This window comes from Achroia grisella, unplaced genomic scaffold (assembly GCF_030625045.1).
Source record: "Achroia grisella isolate CSIRO2021 unplaced genomic scaffold, CSIRO_AGI_Agris_v1 utg2183, whole genome shotgun sequence".
Lineage (NCBI taxonomy): Eukaryota > Metazoa > Arthropoda > Insecta > Lepidoptera > Pyralidae > Achroia > Achroia grisella.
In genome coordinates, this window is record NW_026712719.1 from 558,870 (window position 1) to 585,199 (window position 26,330).

At 33.0% G+C, this 26,330-nt stretch overlaps 2 protein-coding genes across 2 annotated transcripts; one reads left to right on the forward strand and one right to left on the reverse strand.

The window, feature by feature from the left end:
• The first annotated feature begins 286 nt into the window (after positions 1-286).
• Positions 287-1,651, forward strand: LOC131842426 (uncharacterized). The gene has a single exon (XM_059190957.1). The coding sequence runs from the start codon at positions 390-392 to the stop codon at positions 1,221-1,223; it is 834 nt and encodes a 277-aa protein (XP_059046940.1). The 5' UTR covers positions 287-389; the 3' UTR covers positions 1,224-1,651.
• Positions 1,652-9,954: 8,303 nt separating this feature from the next.
• On the reverse strand, positions 9,955-15,737 carry LOC131842428 (uncharacterized). Its single transcript, XM_059190960.1, has 2 exons — positions 15,698-15,737; positions 9,955-10,280 (listed from the first exon to the last, which is right to left on the reverse strand). Exons 1-2 carry the CDS (start codon positions 15,735-15,737, stop codon positions 9,955-9,957), a joined length of 366 nt encoding a protein of 121 aa, XP_059046943.1.
• Positions 15,738-26,330: the final 10,593 nt, after the last annotated feature.

Consider the following 26,330-nt stretch of genomic DNA (forward strand, 5'->3'; position numbering starts at 1 on the left):
TAAATCTTAAAATACTAAGTTAATTCTACTATACAAAATTGTTACATATTTATTTAAATAAATTATTATTAAATCTATATTTCCAATTTACATCAAGTTCATACATAATAAACTAAGTAAATTGTTAAAGTAAACAAACGCCCACTTAACATGTGAATGGTCCATGATTCACATTTACATAACAAATGGGTTAGACTTTCACGCGCCGAGTGTTGCGCACACCTGACCGGTACCGGTGCACTCCTCCGGTCCTCACATTAATGAACTTACACGCTGTATTCTCGAACAGTCTCGCCCCACGCCAACCAAGCCTATATAAGCGTTCGAGGCAACAACGCAACCCGCATAAGATATTTCGAAAGCGCGATAAGGAAATCAAAACAAACGAAATGCTCAAATACGTTCTTCTCGCGATCGGAATTATCAGTGTCGCGTACAGTGGTGAAATAAAACGACAAAGATTTAGAGACTCTTTTGAAGAACTCGACCGATACATCAGTCATGCACTCTCGCATCACTATCTGTGGCCTTGGAGTCAGATAGTTAGAACAGCAGCTGCTATTGATTCCGAAGCTAATTTCGATGGTTCTAGAATAATATCAAACGATAACAAGTTTGAAATTAAACTAAATGTTAAAAGATTTAAACCGGATGAGTTAAACGTCACTGTAAATAAACACAATATAATTGTGAATGGAATTCATAAGATTGGTATTGATGATGGACAGATATACGTAAAGAATAGGATGTACCAGCGATTCGATTTGCCGCCGGAATGTAAGTCTGATGAAGTGAAGGCAATTTTGAATGAAAATGGTATCTTAAGCATATGGGCACCAAAACACAAATTACCTCCACCACCACCGGAAAGGCAAGTGCCTATTGAAGTTAGGTTACCAGTGGAGAAAACAGAAACACCGATAGAAGACAGCACAGAAGAAGATACAACAGAAAAAGAGGACGAGGAATTGGTGAAAAATAAAACAAATAAAAAGAAGGAGACATTTGTTGATAAGATAGATGCTGTTAAATTTGTGGAGCCCACCAAGTTATCAACTGCATCTCCATTGTTGCAACAAGAAGACACAACAACTCACGTTGGTAAAATAAGGAAGAAGGAATTAAAATCTACAACAAAAACAGTAAAAGAAAATGAAGTAACGAAAGGTGGAGAAGGCAATGGTCTAGATTATTTGCTCATAGACGGAGAAGCAGTGGAATGAAGAACAAATATTGGAAATGTGTGTGAAAGACTGACTGAAGCTTTAAGTTTCGAGTGATAAAACATTGTAGCAATTTTTCTAGGGATTCATCAACCGAAAGTAGAAAGCGTGTTGTTCCCAGTGATTTATTGTGGTTATTTGTTTTATAAATAAACATGTTATTTATTGTAAGTAATATTTTTTCATTTCATTTCGCTCTAGGGATGCCGTAATGCCTCGTAATATTTTGGTTTATGATACCGTGCTGTTTATGTTAATAGCTAAAAAGGCACGGATTCGTTTATTACGATACGTATATTTGATGTGTCTGTTTACTTTGTAAGATAAATGTTACACATTTTGGTTTTAATTAAACACGAATATTGCATTAATAATAACAAACTTCAATGATATCCATCGAAATAATTAAAATATTGATAAGTCAAGCAAAAAGAGTGTTCTTTTATTTAAAACTTTATTGGATAATCGAAAGGGCATGAACAAAATTAAAAGATTTCAAATAAAACTAAACACAAAAGTCAGTTTTGTCGCTAAATCTTATCACTTTTTATTAAAATTACGCTGACTGAGTATGAAATTTGGATCAGTTAAAGTTCATATAAAGAGTGCAGAAGATTTGGTTATTTTGTAATAATGGTTATGATATATATTTTTTTAATTAATAAAAAAACTATTTTACACACACTACTCTGCGATTGACAAATATATAGCTACTCTTTTGTCTATAGTCTTTGATGATATAATCTTAATAACATTCGAAATTTAATTTTATGTAAATTATAGTTGAATTTCAGTCACTAGTAATTACAATTAATAACTAACTATTTTGAAATAACAAGAAATAACTATTTTGAAATATTTAATTTATTTTCAATTGGAAATTTTCAATTAGTTCAAGGGTCTATGACATAATTGAATCAAAATCTTCATTATTTAAATATATAAATATAATATTTATACATATAAGTAATATGTATAAATATTATATTTAAATATCTAGGTGTTAGAACTTACTTTTAAAGACAAGAGAGGAAATCAGAACAATTGAGCTATAGAGCTTTGATTATAGTTTACTAGCTATTCGTCCCGGCTTCGCACGGGTGTACATGTATTATACATATAAACCTTCCTCTTGAATCACTCTATCTATTAATAAAACCGATTCAAAATCCGTTGCGTAGTTTTAAAGATTTAAGCTTATATACGCAACGGGACGGATTATATTAAAGGGATGGATAGACAGCTGCTTTGTTTTATACTATGTAATGACTATATATTAATTTATTTCCTTATGCGAGCAGCTAAGGAGTGGAACTCTCTACCAGCGTCTATTTTTCCTGCCTCTTACTACATTGGGTCTTTTAAGTCAAGAGTGAATAAGTATTATTTGAGCTTGCATGTAACAGCTTAGACGACATCATCACTTAACATCAGGTGAGATTGCGGTCAAACGCGCTCAAATTATGATATAAAAAAAAAAAAATTTTTTGTGGTATTTAAGTAATAAATAATATAACCTTACATATGACCAAACAAAATGAAGAACTCCTTTCTCTTAGACTCTGAATAACAAATTGAAATGATATTAACGTTAAATAATATCAACAAATTAGTTTTGACAGCCTCGGTGGTCTAGTAGTATAACATACCGCTTTACTATCCGATGGTCGCGGGTTCGATTCCTCGTACGGTACAAACATTTGTATTCATGAGTATGATTGTTTATATCGGCCTGGGTGCCTTCTACGTATAATATGTAGTTATGTACAAAAATATATATATTCCGCCATCTAGTACCAAGCTAAGCAGAGCTTGTATATATTTTGTCTTGAGGTATTATTATTATAATATCTGTAATAATTTCTTATACAATGTCCAAAAGTTATTTTTAAACGTCCATTAAATTTTCTCGATCAGTGACCATTTGAACAATTTCCATAAAAAAATAATTTCATTTGAAAATGTTGCTTTTAGTATAAATTTAGATCGTGTTACAATCAATTTGACGGTTTGATTGTTTTCTTATCACTGAACACGACTGTGGACTCCAGAGTCCAAACTTTTTAATGTTAATATAGAGCATGAAATAATTCTCGAATTGGTTAAATATTTCATTCATTCATTCATAATTTAAGAGCTAAGCTCCTGTTGGTGAAGCTCTCGCTAATTGCTAAGATCTTATATTATTTTTTTTGCATGAAAGCGTAACAAACATCCCTACTTTCAGATTTATTATATTAACTAGTTGTTCCCGCGATTTTGTCCGCGTGGAATTTATTTATCTAAATTAAAAGTAGAACTAAAAATTATTTTGTTCGTCTAATTTGTTCCATTAGGTACTGATAGGTTCAAACTAATATATCCTTATTTTATCCCCATGGGGGTTGAATTTATCAAAATCCTATTTAAGCGAACGTCTTCATCATAGTAACTCCAATCTTTAATTTCAATTCAATCAGTCGAAAATTTAAGAAGATTTATACAAACTTTCATCCCCTATTTTATCCCCTTAGGGGTGGAATTTATCAAAATCCTTTCTTAGGGGATGCTTATATCATAGTAGCTTTATGCATGCAAAGTCTCAGTCCGATCGGTTCAAAATTGACAAAGTTTCATCCCCTATTTTATCCCCTTAGGGGTAGAATTAATCAAAATCCTTTCGTCCTTTCCAAATTTCAGCCCGATCCGTCCAGTGGTTTAAGCTGTGCGTTAATAGATGACTATGTCAGTCAGTCACCTTTGAGTTATATATATTTAGACAAAAAAAATAAGAATGTCTTAATCTCATGTATAACCTATGTTACTGTAAAGTTTCATCAAAATCCATTCAGCAGTTTTTGTGTGAACGAATAACAAATATCCATCCATACTCACAAACTTTCGTATTAATAAGATTTTTATATATGATATAGCATATTTGTCAGACAGAAATTGAATTGGTGTCCGTAATACAAGCAGATCAGTCCTCATGAAAGTTCATTGTTAAAATTCTATTTATAGTCGCTTAAAGCCTACATTTAACTACTTTTTTAAGGAAAGAGTGAGATCCTCAAACAGTCTCCAGTAAATAATTATACAGCTTCTTTTAATTAACTGCGATTGAGATGTTTTTCATAAAAATTACTACATAATTTTCGCCCTGTTCATTAAATATTTCCTTTCACGGTCGGTACGTACTGTACTGTTATTTAAATACAAAATATTTCTACAGATGAAAGAAGGTTATTAATATTAAATAAGTTCTGGATTACGTTTTAAACAAACGAGATGTATTTAAAAAGTGTATTAACACCACAATTCAATTCAATTCAATTCAATTTATTTACTGGAACATGTGTACATAATGATCTTAAGATTATAATAGTTCCAAACATGCCCTGCCGTTTCCGGCGTGTAAAATCTTACAATAATATTTATTACATTTACATTATTATCACATTTTTATATTTAAAATTATTATTACAATACATTATTATGAAATTATTTTATTTAAAACTATTAATACAATCCATTATTATCATTTAAATAATCATTTGTGGAATAATAACATTTATTTAATAATTCTTTAAATAACTAACCACTGTATCATCATTATCATTACATAGTATAAAACAAAGTCGCTGTCGCTGTCTGCCCCTATGAAATTTTTAACCTATCTCTAAACCTCTAACCTTAAATTTTTGAAATTACGCAACGGACTTTTTTTCGGTGTTTTTTAATAGATAGAGTGATTCGAGAGGAAGGTTTATATATATATAATACATGTACACCCGTGCGAAGCCGGGGCGATTAGCTAATCTGTAATATATAAAGCTGAATGACTGATTGATATAGTTATTATTCTCGCAGGAGCGCTGGGGGGTCGGGACGATGTAAGGGTGGAAATGTTGCTTTAGTTAGGGTGACCACGAGAAAATTCCGAAATTTGGAAACATTCAAGATCTGTACGCACCCATACGAAGACGGGTCGGGTCGTTAGTCATTATATAGTATAAAACCAAATCACTGTCGCTATCTGTCCGTCCCCACACATAAATCTTTAAAACTACGGAACAGATTTTGAAGCGGTTTTTTTAAATAGATAGAGTGATTCAAGAGGATGGTTTATATGTATAATACACTCATGCAAAGCCGGGTCGGGTAGTTATGAATAAAATGACAGACAATGTTGTAGCACTCCGCAGTGCACAAGTGTCAGCCATAATAAAATGCAATGTCAGGTGTTGTGAGAGCGGATGGAAACATCGCGTCAAAATGCTTATAGGTACTTGTGTACGACAGCAATTCAATGCTCCGAGTAGGTACTGTATAGCTGTATTTATAGTCTAGTAAAAGTAAGAAAGAAAAGAAAGAAAGAAAATAAGTTTATTTGGTACACATAACAAAAATAATTTTTAAATTTTAAATGACATTGACATTTGTATCAATTAGATAGTACCAAATGGAAACTTATTGGCTCAGCATATGTCGTGACAGGGTGCCGCGATACTGCTATTCTGCGGATACGTTCCTACATATAAATATAATAATAATATACATACATACATAAATCTAGGCACATAATATTGATTAAACATCATTAAATATAAAACAATATAAAACATTTAAATCATTAATATAAAACAAAGTCGCTCTCACTGTCTGTCCATCCTTATGTATGCTTAAATGTTTAAAACTACGCAACGTATTTTAATGCGGTTTCTTTTAATAGATAGAGTGATTCACAAGGAAGATTTATATGTATAAAATATGTATAATATTGTAGAGAAACACTGATAAATTTACAGATTTCTAATGTGATGTCGTAAATAAACATTTTTTTGCGCTTACATTACAAACGATGGCTGAACCCCACGATATAAAAAAAAATAATGTACTACAGTATTGTACAGCATAAAAATGTCAATAAAAAAGTCCATAATGGTACATGTCTATCTCTTAAGGATAACCCACAATAACCATTTTTATCCGATACAATTTACGGTAAAAATTTGCTTATTTACGAAGTGATTAAGTACCTTAAATACATGTTAGATTTAATATAGATCAATATGACCCTTTACAGCATGTAATTTTTCAATACATAGAGTGATTTTTTTTTCGGACTACTCTAATGCTGTTGGCCGTAGCTGGCCTTTACAGCTTCACCGGACGTTAGGGGGCGAGTGCAGATGACACTCCAAACCCGCGGAAGGACTTATGGAGCGGCTGAAGGCCAACTCCTGCCTGACGGATACGACTTTAGTCTGAGGGCACCACTAGGGGTTCGAACCTCGGCTCAGGCCGTCGTAATTTCGATCCCGTTTGAATTGGACGGGGGATCGATCGGAGGGACGCCCGGGGGCGCCGGTACATAGAGTGATTCAAGAGGAAAGTATATATGTATAATACATGTACACCCGTGCAAAGCCGGGGTGGGTAAAATAAAAAAAAAGCTCGGTAATTTATTGGACAAAATAATTCCAACGCCCTATTTGTAGTCCTGACTATAACTGCTGCAGCTGTTGTTCAAACCATACCATTTAATATCAGGATATCACGTTTCGACTGTAAAAATACATTGTTAGTAGCCAGGCGTTGCTCGCGCCTGTTTTATAGCCTCTCGAACGGTATGATGGCCACTTGTTTGTAATTTATTTTACAGCTTAATCGAGAGCATTCGTCTTAGCTCGTATCTTTATTTGCGATTTTATTGAGTTTAATATGTTGCTACGGTTCGCAATTTTTGAGAGATGAGTGTACCGGAACTAGTTGGTGTACCTGACTGCTAGTCAAGTTCACCAACTAGTAATTTTTCTCATATATCTTTCTAATACAAAATCTGGATTAATTAAATTTTTATTACGTACAATAAAAATATATTTAAATGTATACATATTCTCCACTTTAAATATTTGAGAAAGTTTTTTAATTTCTTGTTTTAGGTTTCATATACTCTTTATCACTCCATATATATAACTAGCTTTTGCCCGCGGCTTCGCTCGCGTTAATTTATCCCCTTAGGGGTGGAATTTATCAAAATCTTTCTTAGCCTACGTCATAGTAGCTTTATGCATGCAAAGTTTCAGCCCGATCAGTTTAAAATTAAAGAAGCTTCATACAAACTTTCATCCCTTATTTTATCCTGTTGGGGGTACAATTAATCAAAATCCTTTCTTAGCGGATGCCTACGTCATAACATCTACCTGCATGCCAAATTTCAGCCCGATCCGTCCAGTGGTTTAGGCTGTGAGTTGATAGATCACTATGTCAGTCACCTTTGAGTTATATATATTTAGATTATATAAAACTACGTTTAAAAACATTTTATAATAATTATGATTTGAATAAATAAATATAAAAGGAGCAAAAACTTAACCATTTTAACCTGTCTGAACGAAGGTAATATTTAAAGTTTGCTCGAGATTCGCAAAATTAATATGGAAACTCATTACCGTCGCCAGTTCAGACGGACAGACGGGCGATGCTCGCTGTAGCTCATTACTTAATGCGGAAATTATTTATACATTTTAATGGGAATCTTATATTTCTAGAAACAAGATTATTTTTAAATCTCTCTTCCAGATTATACATTTTTTTAAACAGCACGCACTTTCTTTGAAATCATTTCAAACTACCTTTTGGAATTACTGAGCAATTTTGGTCTTCTTCATTAAAACTATATAATTATTTAATACCAGCTACTCGCCCCGGCTTCGCCCGGGTGTACATAATAATACATGTACATATGTAATACTTCCTCTTGAATCACACTATCTATTAAAAAAACCGCTTCAAAATCCGTTGCGTAGTTTTAAAGATTTAAGCATACATAGGGACAGACGGTGACCGCGACTTTGTTTTATACTATATAATGAAGTTACCAAGACATATACTTGAAAAATAAGTAATGTTAATATTTTTAAAAATAAACTAAGAGAATTTCTGCAAATTATAAATTATTATAATATTAATTAATACTTATTTATATGATAATTATGTTAAAGATATATAATATAATACAATATATTGTTAAACATTAAAATATGCACGCCTACTCATGAGCAGATATAGAAACTGTTAAATTTACCATTTTCCACCCTTATTTACTCTATATTCAGCAAAATAGTGATTGATTGATGAATTGACTGATTGAACGATGGAATGATTGATTGAAAGATTGATATTCTTTCGTATCAATGACAACCTAAATTATCATGATTGATGGATTGACTGATTGAACGATGGAATGATTGATTGAAAGATTGATATTCTTTCGTATCAATGACAAACTAAATTATCATGATTGATGGATTGACTGATTGAACGATGGAATGATTGATTGAATGATTGATATTCTTTCGTATCAATGACAACCTAAATTATCATGCTTGATGGATTGACTGATTGAACGATGGAATGATTGATTGAAAGATTGATATTCTTTCGTATCAATGACAACCTAAATTATCATGATTGATGGATTGACTGATTGAACGATGGAATGATTGATTGAAAGATTTCTTTCGTATCAATGACAACCTAAATTATCATGATTGATGGATTGACTGATTGAACGATGGAATGATTGACAAGGTTGATAGATCTAGCAACTAAATTATCATGATTGACAATCGATTGCGATGGAATGATTGATTGAAAGATTTCTTTCGTATCAATGACAACCTAAATTATCAGACCTAACGACTAGACCTAGCGAGTTCTATGGCACAATCGATCGCCTTGTTCAGGTGTTCCTTCCTGCAGGATGATGGATAGGAGCAACAAAGGACGCGACAGAAGAAGGGCCATGGTTTGGGGCGGGGCCCCACAGTGGCAGCCTCCCGGGCAGATACCACATGTCAGCAGGTGGTGCCTGCAGCGACCCATCTTAGTATGGAGTCTGTTGAAGACTTTCTATATATGCCAATGTAGGTCGCTGCCCGAGGAGTTTGGCTGGTCTAAGCAAGGTTATTGGGGTTGAAAGAATTCCTTAAAATCAGTACAACGAATAATACAACAAAGTGTTTATTATTTTAAAACATAACATAAATAACTTACAATTTAATGTAAGACTAATAAATAAATAATTATGTACAGTATAAGTTTTAACAATAAAAATAATTTATTAAATTATACAATAAATAAATTAAATATTTACAAAATACAGTAGACGCGATTACAAAATATGGTATGCCTATAGGTAACCTTGTCTACTCTTACTACATGTTTTGCTTAACTTGGGACTAGATGGCGCTACGATAATTCTAAAGTTATTATTAATTTAAAACAGATTATTATAACAAGGCAAACGTTGTTTAGACTTAAAATAAAAAAAATTTAGGTGTGGACTACCCCTAACATTTAGGGGGATGAAAAATAGATGTTGGCCGATTCTCAGACCTACTCAATACGCTCACAATATTTCATGAGAATCAGTCAAGCCGTTTCGGAGGAATATGGGAACAAAAACTGACACGAGAATTTTATATATAACATTAATAGTAAAACAAAAAATAAACAATCGTTTTGGTGTCTAAAAATCTGCGGCATATTCACATATAACATACCACAGTGCTGAGTGGAGCCATTTTAGTGTCTATATGTATGTAATAATGTTTTTTTTTTTGTTGGTTTTATGTTAAATTAACTTTAATTATTTATATACAGGTTAATTTATCTTTTTGTTAGTTTATGTTCATATTGTTACTAAAAGGTACTGATTAAATATTATTTCTTTCTTTCTTTAAATTTAACTTTTTATTGAGTAAGAACCATCAGCATCATAAATCTTCTTCTTATAGGAACTGTAATCCACTTCACCATAGTTAGGTTTACCATAACCGTGATAGGGCTGATCACTATCACGGTCATAATGACCATGATAATGGTGATAACTATCATGCTCGTAATATGGCTCGTGGTCGTGTTCGATGTACTCGGTGTGTTTCTTCTCTTTTATAAAATGTACGAACCATAGCAGAAAGTGCCAGCCTTTGGTTAGAAGCACGTAGAACATAATACCGTAGACCACTTTCAGTATGAATAATTTGATCGCCACAACGTAGAAGAAGTGAACTGTGAACAAAGAATTATAATTTAAAAACATAAAATTGTACATTTATTCGATTTAGATGTTATTTTGCGAAGTCCATTTCACTACACAATGGATTTATATTATTTTGTTTAATTCCGCTACAATTAGAATGTGTGAGACCACAAATATTCAGTGTGGAAACTTGTCAACCGTTACGACCTTCTCTAATGGTGATCAAATTCCGACCGTCATCGAGTGTACACCCATATCGCGACACGTGTTTCGCCTCTGAACGGGGCATCAAGTCAAGTTTCCACACCGAATATTTGTGGTCTCACACAAACAAACAAACAAACTTGCGGTTTATCTGATGGTAAGTGATTACCGCCGACCATGAGCATCCGCAACATCAGAGGAATTACAAGTGCGTTGCCGGCCTTTTAAGAAGGAATATGAATAGAAAGATGAAGAATATGTATACGATTTATTATTATTCAAATTCAAAATATCTTTATTCATGTAGGTCTATTACAGACTCCTATGCTATGTTAAATCTACCGTCAGTTCGGAATGATTTCGAGATGAGAAGTACTGAAGACTCGGCTCATATTCTCTTCAAATAAATGTACATGTTTACAGTAATACAGATTCATTTAAATTCAAATTTGGGAGAATAGAGTGACCACCAGCATATGCTATTGCAAAAGCAAAAATGTCTAATCAGTGTTCGTAACCCGAACGGACCAGTCCCTACAAGCATTCGTATTGTTATATGGTTATATCATATTTTAAAATAGTTTTTTATGCCACAAGTTAAATGTATACACTTATTTTTTAAGACTTATTGTATGTATATGTTCGAGTCAACATAGTTTTATACTAGTACAACTAGATGGCGCTGTATTTTTGCATACATATTTCTAAAACACGCTGTTAAGATTTTTTTGTCATACCTTATACAGAGATATGTAATTCTTTTTATATACATGATGATCCCGACGACCCCATAATGGCAGTAAACCTGCCCACCCATTCCACCCCGACCACACATTTATACACAGACACGACACCGTCCACGCTGGCGAAGACGACGACCTTATACACATCATATCGCGCATTCAACCGGGCGCCTGCGCAGCCGGGCGCTCCACACCGGCGCCCGCGGTCGCCCCTCCGATCGATCCCCGTCCAATTCAAACGGGGACCGATGTTACGACGGCTTAAGTCGAAGTTCGAACCCCTAGCGGTGCCCTCAGACTAAAGTCGTATTCGTCAGGCGGGAGTTGGCCTTCAGCCGCTCCATAAGTCCTTCCGCGGGTTTGGAGTGCCATCTGCACTCGCCCCCTATCGTCAGGTGAAGCTGTAAAGGCCAGCTGCGGCCAACAGCATTAGAGTAGTCCGAAAAAAAACATTATATACACGCTTAGAACAAAATACGGTTATAACCTAATAACTGTATTTCATTCAATAACTACAAACACTCCTGATCTCCAGAACCTTGATTTTCTACAGTATACAAAACATAATTTACATTATTACAAAAAAATATAACATAGAATCGAACACAGAGTCTTCTAAGAAAAATATATATATAACAATACCTACACTAATTAAAAATGTGATATATCCAATCCACATTTGTGTGTGGAGCGTAATGACCAGTTTTGCTAAATGCATCATGGTTGTATGGATTGTGCGTATGTTTGTAACCCGACCAGACATCGGGAACGTATTTGGAGATGGCCAGCGCCCACGCCAGTATTACTAATCCTTTCATCCCGGCCAGAACCACGGCAATGCCTAGTATTATTTTGTAAAGTCCAAACTTTACGGCCAGCATTATCGCAAGATTGGCTGCAACAGACAAATTGGACCTTTCAAACTTAATATATAATATCTTTTGTTGTGGTCGAGCGCAGTGATGGCTGCCTTATCCGTCATACTCGTGAACGAATGCTGCTTGTAGGGACTGCTCTACTCTAATCACTACGACTGATTTAATCTTATTGTGTACTAGCTGTACACGCGACTCCGTCCCCGTGGAATTTAACTTTATTTTTCTAAAATAAAAGTAGTCATTATTATATCAGCTACCTGTCAAAAAAGTCCCGTCAAAATCGGTCCATCTATTTCAGAGATTAGCCGGAACAAACAGACGTACAAAAATTGTAAAAAATGTTATTTTGGTGTATATACCGTATTTATATTCTTATGCATGTAGTAAAAAACGGTTATTTCAATATTACAAACAGACACTCCAATTTTATTAATATGTATAAATTTATATTTGACCTTAATAAATTAGTGCTAGTTGGTAGTATGTATTCACACGTTTCGACTTAAAAATGTGAACTTACAACGATTATTTAAAAGAGCAACACACAAGTTTCTTGCTCATTCTTCTTGTGAGACAGCTTTCCGAATGAAAGCTACATTAAAAAAAATATTATGACTATTCGAAAGTGCTTAAATTGTCACTACGACTGATTTAATCTTATTGTGTTTTTATATTTGAGCCTAAATAAATTAGTGCTGGTTGGTAGTTTGTATTCACACGTTTCAACTTGTAAAATATGAACTTACAAGGATTGTTTAAAAGAGCAACACACAAGTTTCTTGCTTATTCTTCTTGTGATGAGACAGCTTTCCGAATAAGCGATAGATTTAAAAAAATGTTGACTATTCAAAAGTGCTTAAATTAAGTTTATTTGAATAAATGATTTTCTATTCTATTCTATTCTATTCTAAGTTTATTTAAATCAAGGATTTTTATTTCTATTTGTTTTGTATTGTTATTAATAATTTCTTGGTTTTTTAAAATAATATACGCGAGGAAATTCATAACATTTCACAACTACCAAACACTTATCGGTGATAGGAAATTTCCGCTCTAGGTTACAAGTGTGCCAAATTAATTAAACGTCACATTTAGTTAACGTCATTTAAAAAACCGTGATTCTTGTACCTTTATAGTAAACTAGCTTTTGCTCGCGGCTTCGCTCGCGTTAATTTATGCCTTTAGGGGTGGAATTTATCAAAATCCTTTCTTAGGGGACGCCTACGTCATAGTAGCTTTATGCATCCAAAGTCTGAGCCCGATCGGTTTAAAATTGACAAAGTTTCATACAAACTTTCGTCCCCTATTTTATCCCCTTGGGGGTAGAATTAATCAAAATCCTTTCTTAGCGGATGCCTACGTCATAACATCTACCTGCATGCCAAATTTCAGCCCGATCCGTCCAGTGGTTTGGGCTGTGCGTTGATAGATCACTATGTCAGTCACCTTTGAGTAATATATATTTAGATAATCAATTTTTATGTCATATCTATTACTGTTTTTAACCCATCTACCGTAGTTATGGTCCGCCCTCTATAATAATTGAATTTAGGGTTAATACAGTTAGCTTGATAACCACACGAACGAAGTCGAGGGCACAGCTAGTCTTAGTATAAATGTAAATTCGCTAGTCCATTGCAGTACTCATAAATAACCCAGGACAATTCACACAGCGCCATCTAGTATTAAGCTAGCTAAAGCTTGTATTATGGGCACTAAATAACTAATACAAATACATATATTTTTGTTCGTAAATACATACATATTTTACATAGAAAACACCCAGACCGATACAAGCAAACATACACATGAATACAAATGTTTGTGCCGTGCTAGGAATCGAACCCGCGACCATCGGAAGAAAGGCGGTGTGCTAAACCGCTACACCACCGAGGTCGTAAAAAGATATAGATCCGTATAAACCTTACCTTGGTGTTTTAAAATATATTGCTGTTTTAATCTCGGTAGAACTTACTAACTACTTTTAAGAAACTAACATTTTAATAACTGCATTCACTAGCGTCCGTTGCAGTGCTCATAAAACCAACCAACGTTGTGCAACTTTATTAAATACTAGCTGCACACGCGACTTCTTCTAAAATAAAAGAATTTTCTACAATAAAAGTAGCCTAAGTTACTCCTTATTACATCAGCTATCTGCCAATAAAAGTCCCATCAAAATCGGTCCACCCATTTCAGAGATTAGCCGGAACAAACAGACATACAGAATTTTTTTTAAAAAAAATATTATTCTGGTGTATGTACCTTATTTATATTCATATGCATGTAGTAAAAAACGGTTATATCAATATTACAAACAGACACTCCAATTTTATTTATATGTATAGATTATAAAGCAATAAAATGTTTACCTAACTTTTCCACTACCATCGCTCATTATAAGTTGTTTATTAATAGAAATAACTACACTTTTCAATGCTCAACCATTCAGTTTCTAAGGCGTTGAGTAATTTTTTTAAATGCCTCAAGTATCCACCCTTCTGTTAAATAATTATTTGCTGTCGCTTGCATTTTAAATTCATGCTGTTAAATAGAATGTTTAGTGTATAAAAAAACTTTAAACATTTTTGTTATTATGAAATATCTTTAAAGAAACTTTAGTATAAAAGATAGATTATCTATATCTAATTGTATATTTGGGTAAGTTATGTCTAGATACCGATTTTAATCTATACATATATATATAAATAAAATTGGAGTGTCTGTTTGTAATATTGAAATAACCAGTTTTTACTACATGCATACGAATATAAATACGGTACATACACCAAAATAACATTTTTTACAATTTTCGTCTGTCTAGAATGTTCCAGTTAATCTCTGAAATGGCTGGACCGATTTTGACGGGACTTTTTTTGGGATGTAGCTGATGTAATAAGAAGTAACTTAGTCTACTTTTATTTTAGAAAAAAAGTTAAATTCCACGCGGACGAACTCGCGGGTACAGCTAGTTTTTATTATGTAAAGATATCCATTCCCCTATGATGTATTGCATATATCCTACACATACCCGCTTTTACACTACCCCACTCTCTATTATCCAAAGATTGATACAACTAAGTAAATTTACAGTAATAATTATTAAATATAATTATTAATATAAATCTAGCTTAATTAAATCTAATGTAATTTGCGAAAAATTTAAAAGAGGAACAAGCTGAAAACACTCCCTATCTTCATTCCCGTAATTAGCCCTGTACTTCCTGCTCTCGGCAGTTCCAAATTTGAAATTATCTTTTAATTTTTTTTCATAAAAATAATTTATTAAAAGTATTTTTTATTAGAAAGCTTTTAACGTTTATGAGATGAAATAAAATTAGTTACTCTAGCTTCCCTGTAACTGTGTGATTAGGTACTATTAGAATGAAATAATCTTTAAATTATTCAGTACATTTTCACACTCAGTATATTACAGACTAGCTGTTCCCGCGACTTCGTCCGCGTGGAATTTACCTTTATTTTTCTAAAATAAAAGTAGCCTAAGTTACTCCCTATTACATCAGCTACCTGCCAAAAACAGTCCCAAGCAACAATAAGCTAACAGAGATAAGTGGCTGGTGTATTTAAGTTAACAAAATAAAAAAAACTAAGAGTACTTACTCAGCAATGCATATTTTCCTTTCCCTCTAGCTTCAGACATATCTTTAACTTCTTCCTCATTACTGTTCACAGCACATATAAAGGTAGTAACTAGCAAGAAGAATATATACCGATTCATTTTTTTTATAATATTCCGTATTTGGATACTAGCTAAATTTTCTTTTTTTTTCACTGCGGTAATCTTCGGCCAGAGGTGAAGATATTAATGGTCGTATAATTTCGAACAGACAGACAGTACTGCAGTGATAACGAAGTGATAAATACACTGTGAAAGTGTTCAGTGGTTTTTTAGTGGTGACACGTTAAAAATGTTACACACTTAGGACCGGTGAAAATGTTTGCGTTACATTTTGTAATCTCATTGTTGGCATTTGGAAATTTTTTCACCATACGTTCCTGAATCACACGATTTCTTATTAGTAGTTCAGTTGTGTTATACACACATATATATATACTGTTTTAAATGTGGCGCGGTCATTATTCATATGTATAATAACTAGCTGTACCCACGACTTCATCCTTCTTCGTGGAATTTAACTTTATTTGTCAAAAATAAAAGAATTTTTCTAAAATAAATGTAGCCTAAGTAATTCCTTATCACATCAGCTACCTGCCAATAAAAGTCCCGTCAAAATCGGTCCCGCCAAACAGACAGACAGACAGGCGGATCAAAACTGCAAAAAATGTTAGGTTGGTGTATGTACCGTATTTATATTCATATGCATGTAGTAGAAAACGGTTACTTCAATATTACAAACAGACAATCCAATTTTATTTATATGTATAGATTAGGAAAATTACGAAATCTTTTATATATGTATATATACATGTATGTATATATAGGTATTATTTATATTTATTGAGTTTCAATTCAATAAAAATAACAAAGACTGCTCTTACAACGTACTGCGCCTAGCAGGATCCATAATGCTCTTACAATAAAACCCTCTTTTATATAGGGATTATGTCAACATCAATTATTTATTGCATCATTATAGAATACAAATAAACAGACTTACAAATCAAATAAAAGTATCTTTATTCATATAGGTCTATTACAGACACTTATATGTCAAATCTACCGTCAGTTCGGATGATTTCCAGATGAGAAGAACTGACAAGAAACTCAGCTCTTATTCTTTTCAAATAAATGTTGTACATGTTTACAATAATACAGATTCGTTTATTTAAATTCCAATTTGGGATATTATTATTATGATTAATTATATTAATACTTTTGACGTAATTGTAATAGCATATGCTGGTGCTCAAACTATTCTTCCAAATGTGTTTTTAAAAATTAAATAATATTTTTGTAATAATGTACAAGGTCATTTGAAAAGAATAAGAAAAAAAGTTACTTGTCAGTTCTTCTTAGATTGAAAGCAGTTCGAACTGACGGTAGATTTGACATATCATTAGAGTCTATAATAGACCTACATGAATAAAGATATTTTAATTTTGATTCATAAATACATGACAATAAACACAATGCCATCGAGTCGCGAACTGTGTATATATATCTTTATTCATATAGGTCTATTACAGACACTTATGATATGTCAAATCTACCGCCAGTTCGGAATGATTTCGAGATGAAAAGAACTGACAGGAAACTCAGCTCGTATTCTTTTCAAATAAATGTTGTAGATGTTTACAATAATACAGATTCGTTTTTAAATTCAAATTTGGGAGAATAGATTGATCAAAATAATGGGACTAATATAAATTGATTGTCTTACAATGGTAGACAATCATAGACATGTGGAAAAAAATTATAAGAAAAAGAGAAATTGGCAGGATTCAAACATTGGTTAGTTCTACAGTGCAGGGATGATCATTAAAATATAAGAGTTGAAATTATGTTCTAACAGTCCAGTCATCTCGATTTTGCGAGAAGCAAACATCCAACCATCCATCCAGTATATATATAATATTAATCAGATGTAATAGCATTGATACCTATAGATAAGTAGATAAATTCTTTATTCACAATTACAGACTATGTGTCTGTAATTGTGAATAAAGAATTTATACATACATGAGATACAGAAAAAACACGAATTAATAAAAGAAATGTAGGTGGCTTTATGTGCCGCAAAAGTGAAAAGGTAGCCAACTCTGCATAAAGCTATAGATAACTCTGCAGGGCTGATATTCTGATAACAAACAAAATCCTTTTTTATCTGAAAGTATAGTTTTATTATAGATTGGGACCAATTTTTTGATAGTTGAACAATCGGTTTTTTTTTTAAAAAAACGACTATGAATAATTTTCTTAAATATAAAATTCTCGTGTCACAATGTTAGTTCTCCTCTGAAACGGCTTGACCGATTTTTATGAAATTTTATATGCATATTCAGTAGGTCTGAGAATTGGCTACTATCTATTTTTCATACCTTTAATTGATAAGAGTAATCCACCCCTAACATTATTTTTTTATTTATTGGCCAAACCTTTTTATTTAAATTTTTTTTATTATGTGGCATTAAAAAATGCAACATTCAACCCTAAATTTTCACCCGTCTATCAGCAACCCCTATTTTTTTATAGCGTTATTAATTTATATTGAAAAACAACGTTTGCCGGAACAGCTAGTTTCATATAAATGAAACGTTGAAGTAATAAAAATATATATGAATAATATAAAATATATTCTGTCGCCAGCACTTCGATTTCTCTGAATTTTAGATATATAAATATAACATACTATAAATAACTTCATAATTAAATACTAAAATAATTATCCCGAAGTTACCAACTCTTCTGGAGTGATGGAACCTTTGAAGTTCATTCAGCGAATCAAATATAAAATTAATAGTTTTGATGTTGAATTTCCCTTGGTTGGAGTCTCTACAATACTAGACTAAGATACATACCTACAGCACACGTACCATTAAATATCTTCACCTAATAATTGTATTTTATAGCCCAAGATGACGGTCAGTCATTCGTCTTGCTAGTAAATGTGAAAGTTCTTGTATATATGTCCTCAACACAGGTAAGAACGATCCCCACACATGAAACCTGGATCGTGTTTCCTTTGGCAGGTAACAGGTAACAAAGGTGTAAAAATTTTCATATAAAATTCGTTAATTTGTGTAACTCAATTTTTTCATATATTGTTCGTAACAGTATTATAACTTGCGCTGCCAGACACTTAGTTTGGTTCCAACCCCCCGCCAGACACCTCTAATCTATTTTTTTTTACATTTCGCCCAATGTACATAATATTTTTCTAAATTATAACATATGTGTTATTCTGATGAATAAGCTATATTACTGTGGTTCATTAAAAACTGTTCAGTACCGCGTTACCGCGGTTTCCGCAATTTCATCCGCGTGGAATATAACTTTATTTTTCTAAAATAAAAGTAGCCTATGTTGCTCCTTATTACATCAGCTACCTGCGAAAAAAAGTCCCGTCATAATCGGTCCAGCCATTTCAGAGATTAGCCGGATTTCTGTCTGTCTGCATGTTTTACAGACAGACAGACAAAAATTGTAAAAAATTACATTTTGGTGTATGTACCATATTTATATTCATATGCATGTAGTAAAAAACGGTTATTTCAATATTACAAAGAGACACTCCAATTTTATTTATATGTATAGATATAAAATAGAAGGTTACAGGAGAGTTTTCTTAAGAACAATTGATACTATAATTTTTATATCCTGAACCCCAAACAAAGTGAGTTTGTACAAAGTCATCCGCGTGGGAATCACTATTGTAAGAAGCACTAATTAATGATGACGACTTTGACGAAGCCGGCTACCGCAAGGTAAACCCTAGCTTGCAGCTTCTAGTTTTATTCTATTCAAATGAACTTAAACACTTTTGTATAGTCAATACCTACTTTTTTAATCTACCGCTCATTCGGACAGCTGTCTCATCACAAGAAGAAAAAGCAAGAAAATTGAGTTGTTGCACTTTTCAATAATGTAACTTTACATTTTTAAGTTGAAATGTGTGAAAGATAAGATGAGCATGCGGTCAGATCAGTTAGCCCATCGTGATAAATTCACCAGGAATTTATTAGGATGGTTTTAAGGTGTATGACGAATTTCGGCCACTACGCGATCACTAGTATATACACCTTGGAGCAATTCTCGTAACGATTGTTAGATATATCAACTCTATGTACTAGTAAAAGTATGTATTATAATAAAATAACAACTGTATAACATTAATTTAACTATGTCTCTAACACAATCCACTTTAGCAATTAAAATACAACCAGCACATCCTGTGCTCAAAGACCGATGCCGCGGCATACAAAAACCCTCCCGTTTATACAGAGAAGATATGAGTGGGGGTTATATGCAACTAGTTTAACGATACCGAGTAATAATGAAACTACCTTCTTTTAATATAAAATATCAGATTTTTCGACAACATCGATGTGAACCCTAACACGATAGTGAAATCCTCGTAAAGTGAATTGCATGGTTTAGAAGTTAACGGTGAATCAGACAGGCTAAAACAACGACTTTCTTTTACACTTAACCAGACTAATTTGTTATATAACTACAGACATACAACATTAATTGTACATACTTACAAAGTTAAGTATTCTAATGAATATAAGCGGATTATACGAAACAGGTTTCGTTTGAAAATCCCCAGTTCGTTATAGGTAACAAAATTAAATTTTAAGCCTCGGAAAACAATAGTTTGAATGGGTTGAGAAAATTGAATTATATAACGAAGTTTTCAAAACATAATTTGGATTTATTTAATAAATCTATTCTTATCAAAACCACGGCGAAGTTGTGTAGATGCTTTGTAATAATGTAACAATATGTTTCGTCGAGAACTTTCTAGATTAATTTTATCGTTAGTTTTTTTTTTAACTACCCTCAATATCGATGTTTATTACTCGCAACGCATAGCAATATCAGTCGTACAAGATGCCATGCACCACGCCCAGTTGTCTTATGACTACGGCGTGAATGTATGTCCATCGTTTCGAAAATTATCTCTGCATTCGACCTCACGTACTCATTGCTTTCTTGATTCAATTATTTTAGAAATATGAAAGCGTAGCGGTTTTTGTATTGATTGTCGCATGCATTCTTATGTGAAATGTGAATACTATAACCATCAGATGGCAATTGTGAGTAGATATGACGTGGTCTGGTGTTTTGAGTAGTCATGCTCACTAAAATGTCCAGACTTGTGGCGGCGTGGTGGGCCGGGTCATTGGGCTCCCTAAAATATGGTCGAGCGCAGTGGTGGCTGGCTCATCCGTCATACTCGTGAACGGGTGCTGCTTGTGTGTACTGGTCTGCTCTAATCACTATGACTTATTTTCTCTTATTAATTGTTTAACCAGTTGTTGTATATTGAATGTTTTTTCTATTTTATTATTTCATTGAATTAGTGCTAATCTGTGGTTTGTATTCACACACTTAAACTTAAATTGTAAGTAAGAATAAATTATTTAAAAGAGCAACACACAAGTTTCTTGCTTGTTCTTCTTGTGATGAGACTGCATTCCGAATGAGCGGTAGATTAAAAAAAAATGTTATGACTATTCAAAAGTGCTTCGATGTAAGTTTATTTAAATAAATGATTTTCTATTCTATTCTATTCTAATGACCGGATCTACCGAAGGTGGATGTTCATCGAAGGCATTAACAGAACAAGGTACGTGTGTGCATTATATTTGCTATTGTCAACGAGTTTTAGAACATCTATTTATTCGTATACGTAATAGTCACTATGTAGTCGGATTGGTGCGAATGCTACACAATATATACTTGTTATTTATCGCGGCTTCAGTCGTGCCTATAAAGCGATAGCATATGCTGGTGGTCACTCTATTCTCCCAAATTTCAATTTTAATGAAAGTAAATATTTTATACACATGTTCCACTATTATTTGAAAAAAATACGAGCTGAGTTTCTTGTCAGTTCTTCTCATCTTGATATCAATCCGAACTGACGGTAGATTTGACATATCATAAGAGTCTGTAATAGACCTACATGAATAAAGATATTTTGAATTTGAATTTGAATTTAAAGGGAATAACAATTTTCCAATCTAAAATTATATAATCTTCATTATCATTATTATATAGTATAAAACAAAGGCGCTGTCGCTGTCTGTCCGTTCCAATTTGTGCTTAAATCTTTAATGCTACGCAACGGATTTTGAAGCGGTTTGTTTTAATAGATAGAGTGATTCAAGAGGAAGATTTATATATATAATAAATGGACACCCGGGCGAAGCCGGGGCGAGTAGCTAGTATTATATATACCTAAGACACAATAATATATTACGTAAATATATACAAATATATGAACTTAAATATATACCAAATAGTCTGACAGTCACAGAACTAAAAAGAGTGTGGTAGAAAAAAAATGGAAATGAAAGGGTACTGAGAGAAGAGAAAAACTTAGAAATTCAGATATTATGCCCGTACTTTGCTTATGAGTATGATTGTTTGTGTTGGTCTGTATATTATGTATGTATTTACGAAAAAAATGAAACTGAGTAGTTATATCAGTTGTCTAGTATCCATAACACAAGCTCTGCTTATTGATTAAATATTATTGCTCTACATAGTATAAAACAAAGTCGCTATCGCTGTATGTCCGTTCCTATGTATGCTTAAATCTTTAATACTATGCAACGAATTTTGAAGCGGTTTGTTTTAATAGATAGAGTGATTCAAGAGGAAGATTTATATATATATAATAAATGTACACTCAGATGAAGCCGGGGCGGTTTCTTCAATTTATATGAAAATTATGCTATTTTTGCTTATTTCGTTGTTTTGCAGTTTTTGTATTGTACAATTAAAACTTAATATAAAAAGATACAAAATTTTCTTTTGTGTGTTTATACTGTGCCTGCAGTTTCACTCGCATGTAATTTATAGCCTACATGTTATTCTGATGTATAAGCTATATTACTGTAGTTTCATCAAAATCCGTTCAGTAGTTTTTGCGTGAAAGAGTAACCAACATACATGCTCATAAACTTTCACGTTTATAATATTATTAAGATAAGATAAGATATGCTTTAATTTTCCAGCTTCTGCTGGTTCTTTACGCTTTGTGTCGTATATATATACTTTATCGTTTATATATTATATATATATATATATATATATATATATATATATATATATAAATAATAATAAGTATTATTATATAGTTCTTTTATAATACGCGTATATGTGTAAATTTTTCAACATTACCTCTTGAAGCGACTAATAACGGAAAATTGCTCCGAACATGTGGAGCAATCATCGTTAAATTTGGAAATAATGAGCAGATCCCGTTTACGAGTTAGGAAATATTGCCGGAACAATGACGTCTAGGTTCAATGTCGATAGTTTCCAAAACTTTTAAAATTAACTAGCTACTCGCCCCGGCTTCATCTGAGTGTACATGTATTATATATATAAACCTTCATCTTGAATCACTGTATTAAAAAAACCGCTTCAAAATCCGTTGGGTAGTTTCAAAGATATTAACATAAATAGGGACGGACAGACAGCGACAGCGACTTTGTTTTATACTATACAATGAAGATAATATAATTTTATATTGGAAAATTGTTATTCCCTTTATAGACACGACTGAAGCCGCGATAAACAAAAAAAGTCACAAATCTGCTTTGCGACTGAAGCGGCCTGATATTTAATAGACTTAGTTTGTATTTCAACTAACAATTTTTAGAAATTGTCTAAGACAAAATGTTTTTTTCTTCTATTTGCTTAGCAAGGTATTCCAAAATCTGTGTTATCAATGAAATAATTTTCATATTGGCAATTAATAATATCAATATAGTAATGATTTCTTTTTAAAAAATAGTTAAATGCTACTTTTTAATTTGTTCTTACCAATTCTTAATACGTTTGTTGTAGTTTTATTTTATTCACTTCACACTTCACACTTATCACTACGACTGATTTAATCTTATTGCATATTTATATTTGACCCAAAAAATTAGTGCTTGTTGGTAGTTTGTATTCACACGTTTCGACTTGTAAATGTAAACTTACAAGGATTATTTAAAAGAGCAACACACAAGTTTCTTGCTCGTTCTTCTTGTGATGAGACAGCTTTCCGAACGAGTGGTAGATAAAAAACAAATTGTTATGACTATTCAAAAGTGCTTAAATTAAGTTTATTTGAATAAATGATTTTCTATTCTATTCTATTCTATTATTCATGTATGGAATAAAGACCTGGAATAGGGAGAAAATATATATATTTGGAATGTGTACTGACGTATAACAGAATAAATTGAAATAATAAACAAGAATCTACAAAAGGAACTATTTATAGTTCCTTACAAATACAAAATAAATACAAAGCTAAATACAAATTTAGATATATAACACATTTCTTATTAGCCAGTTACAACACGTTCAAAGTATAAAATTATATATAACAGTAGACTTTTTCTCTTTATTTTCTTCAGTTATCTTTATTTTCTCCAACAGATGACAGCGGGTCAGTAAATAAAGATAAATATAACTTATTTTCTATCGACATAACCTAAAATATTTTATCGACTGTTGCGCCTCACTAGACGAATGACGTTCTTAAGAGCCATAACGTCTGTTCCTCTTTGATGGCTGATGAACTTGTCCTGATAGCTTGTGTGATTAACGAAATTAATACTCTGACATTAATATAATGCTCCTCTCATGGTACATACAGTTTACGCACATTTAACGTTATATCTGCAAAGATTACCTACATTATTTTCATTTGTAACGTTAGAAACATTTATTGTTAGGTAAGAATTTCTCATTATCTATGGTGAGGGATTTTATGAAAGAACTTGTCTTTTCCTATGTTGTCTAGTGTTGTTCATGGGCGGTGGTTGTTCTATACAAATGCATTAATAATAATAATCTCAGGACAATTCACACAGCGCCATCTAGACCCAAGTTAAGCTAGCTAAAGCTTGTGTTATGGGTACTAGACAACTGATACAAATACATCGATTTTTTTTTTCGTAAATACATACATATTATACGCAGCAAACACCCAGACCGATACAAACAATCATACTCATGAATATAAAAGTTTGTGCCGTGCGAGGAATCGAACCCGCGACCATCGGACGTAAAGTGGTGTGCCAGACCTTAGACCACCGAGGTCGTCTATTAATGCAGGAAAGACAGTCTAAACAAGTTTGTGGAAGGACGCCTTTTGGATTCGGTTAAGTCGGTGACTTAAAAGGTGAGTAAAGTGATTATTCACTCACCGCCACACCATTTATAGGTATATAGAGCACGATTACCACTTACCATCATTTGGGTCATTAGCTTGACTGCCATTCGGATATATAAAATAGTAAATTCTTCGTGTACGTGGAGAAACCCGTGGCAACAAATTCTTATAATCACTTAGAATCTACAATAAGATATTTTTTTATACTACGATGGTTACAAACAAACATACGACCCATCTGATGGTAAACGGTTACCGTAGCCTATGGACGCCTAAAACCCCAGAGGTGTCATCACGTGTTCGTTGCTGATCCTTAAGAAACCTTAATATACCCTTCTTGAACCCCATGAGACTTTCGAGAAAACCTCGGCAAGTAGTTCATTCCATAATCTAAGTGCACGCTGAAGAAAGCTCTGAAATCGCACTGTCCCAAACCACTTATGTTCTAGCGTGTGAGGATAAATTCCCTGTTAATGACGAGCGATGTCATGGCAAAAGGTAGGCATCATGTTGAACAATTCTTCAGAACCGTTGAATATTCGGTAGAACCCAAAGCGATGCGATATACCGATTCTAACAAGGTAATTTGAAACTTGTCTAATATCATTAAAGTATATTACGCTTTAACGCTCACATGCAATATGATTATTATAATTTAAATTACAGTATATATTAAATTGTAAAACTTCTGAGCGACACCAAATACCTAAGTAATAATTAATTTGCGAGCGGGGCTCACGCCGCAGCTAGACTGCACTACGCCTCAACTTACCTGTTTCTATATCTAACAGGCACGCAGCCGTGAAATAAGAGAACTGTTAACGAAGTACGGCTATTACATATATTTTCATCATTATATTTTGAGTTTAGATAGAACGCTCGTATCAAAGCCGCGATCTTCGGAAGTAAGACGATCTGCTAAATATATATAACTCAAAGGTGACTGACGTAGTGATCTATCAACGCACAGCCCAAACCACTGGACGGATCGGGCTGAAATTTGGCATGCAGGTAGATGTTATGAATTAGGCATCCGCTAAGAAAGGATTTTAATTAATTCTACCCCCAAAGGGATAAAATAGGGGATGAAAGTTTATATGAAACTGTCAATTTTAACCGATCGGGCTGAGACTTTGCATGCATAAAGCTAATATTACGTAGGCATCTCCCAAGTAAGGATTTTAATAAATTTCACCCCTAAAGGGATAAATTAATGCGAGCGAAGCAGCGGGCAAAAGCTAGTATATATATAACAACATATATATTGGGTTTTAAGGTTATAAGTATAGGTATAGCAATGAAATTACAAAGTAACGATTTCTAACAACATAATCTCTGGGAACCACGTACCCTACAAATTCATTTTGTAATATCTGTGGAGCTATTCAAACCTAGGCCTCTTCCATGGCATGATCTTCTTCCTT

Coding starts and splice junctions, on each gene's coding strand:
- LOC131842426 (XM_059190957.1), top strand. CDS start 390: ATGCTCAAATACGTTCTTCTCGCGATCGGAATTATCAGTGTCGCGTAC.
- LOC131842428 (XM_059190960.1), bottom strand. CDS start 15,737: ATGTCTGAAGCTAGAGGGAAAGGAAAATATGCATTGCTGA. Junction 10,281..15,697: donor AGGAAAATATGCATTGCTGA/GTAAGTACTCTT, acceptor CTTTGTTCACAG/TTCACTTCTTCTACGTTGTG.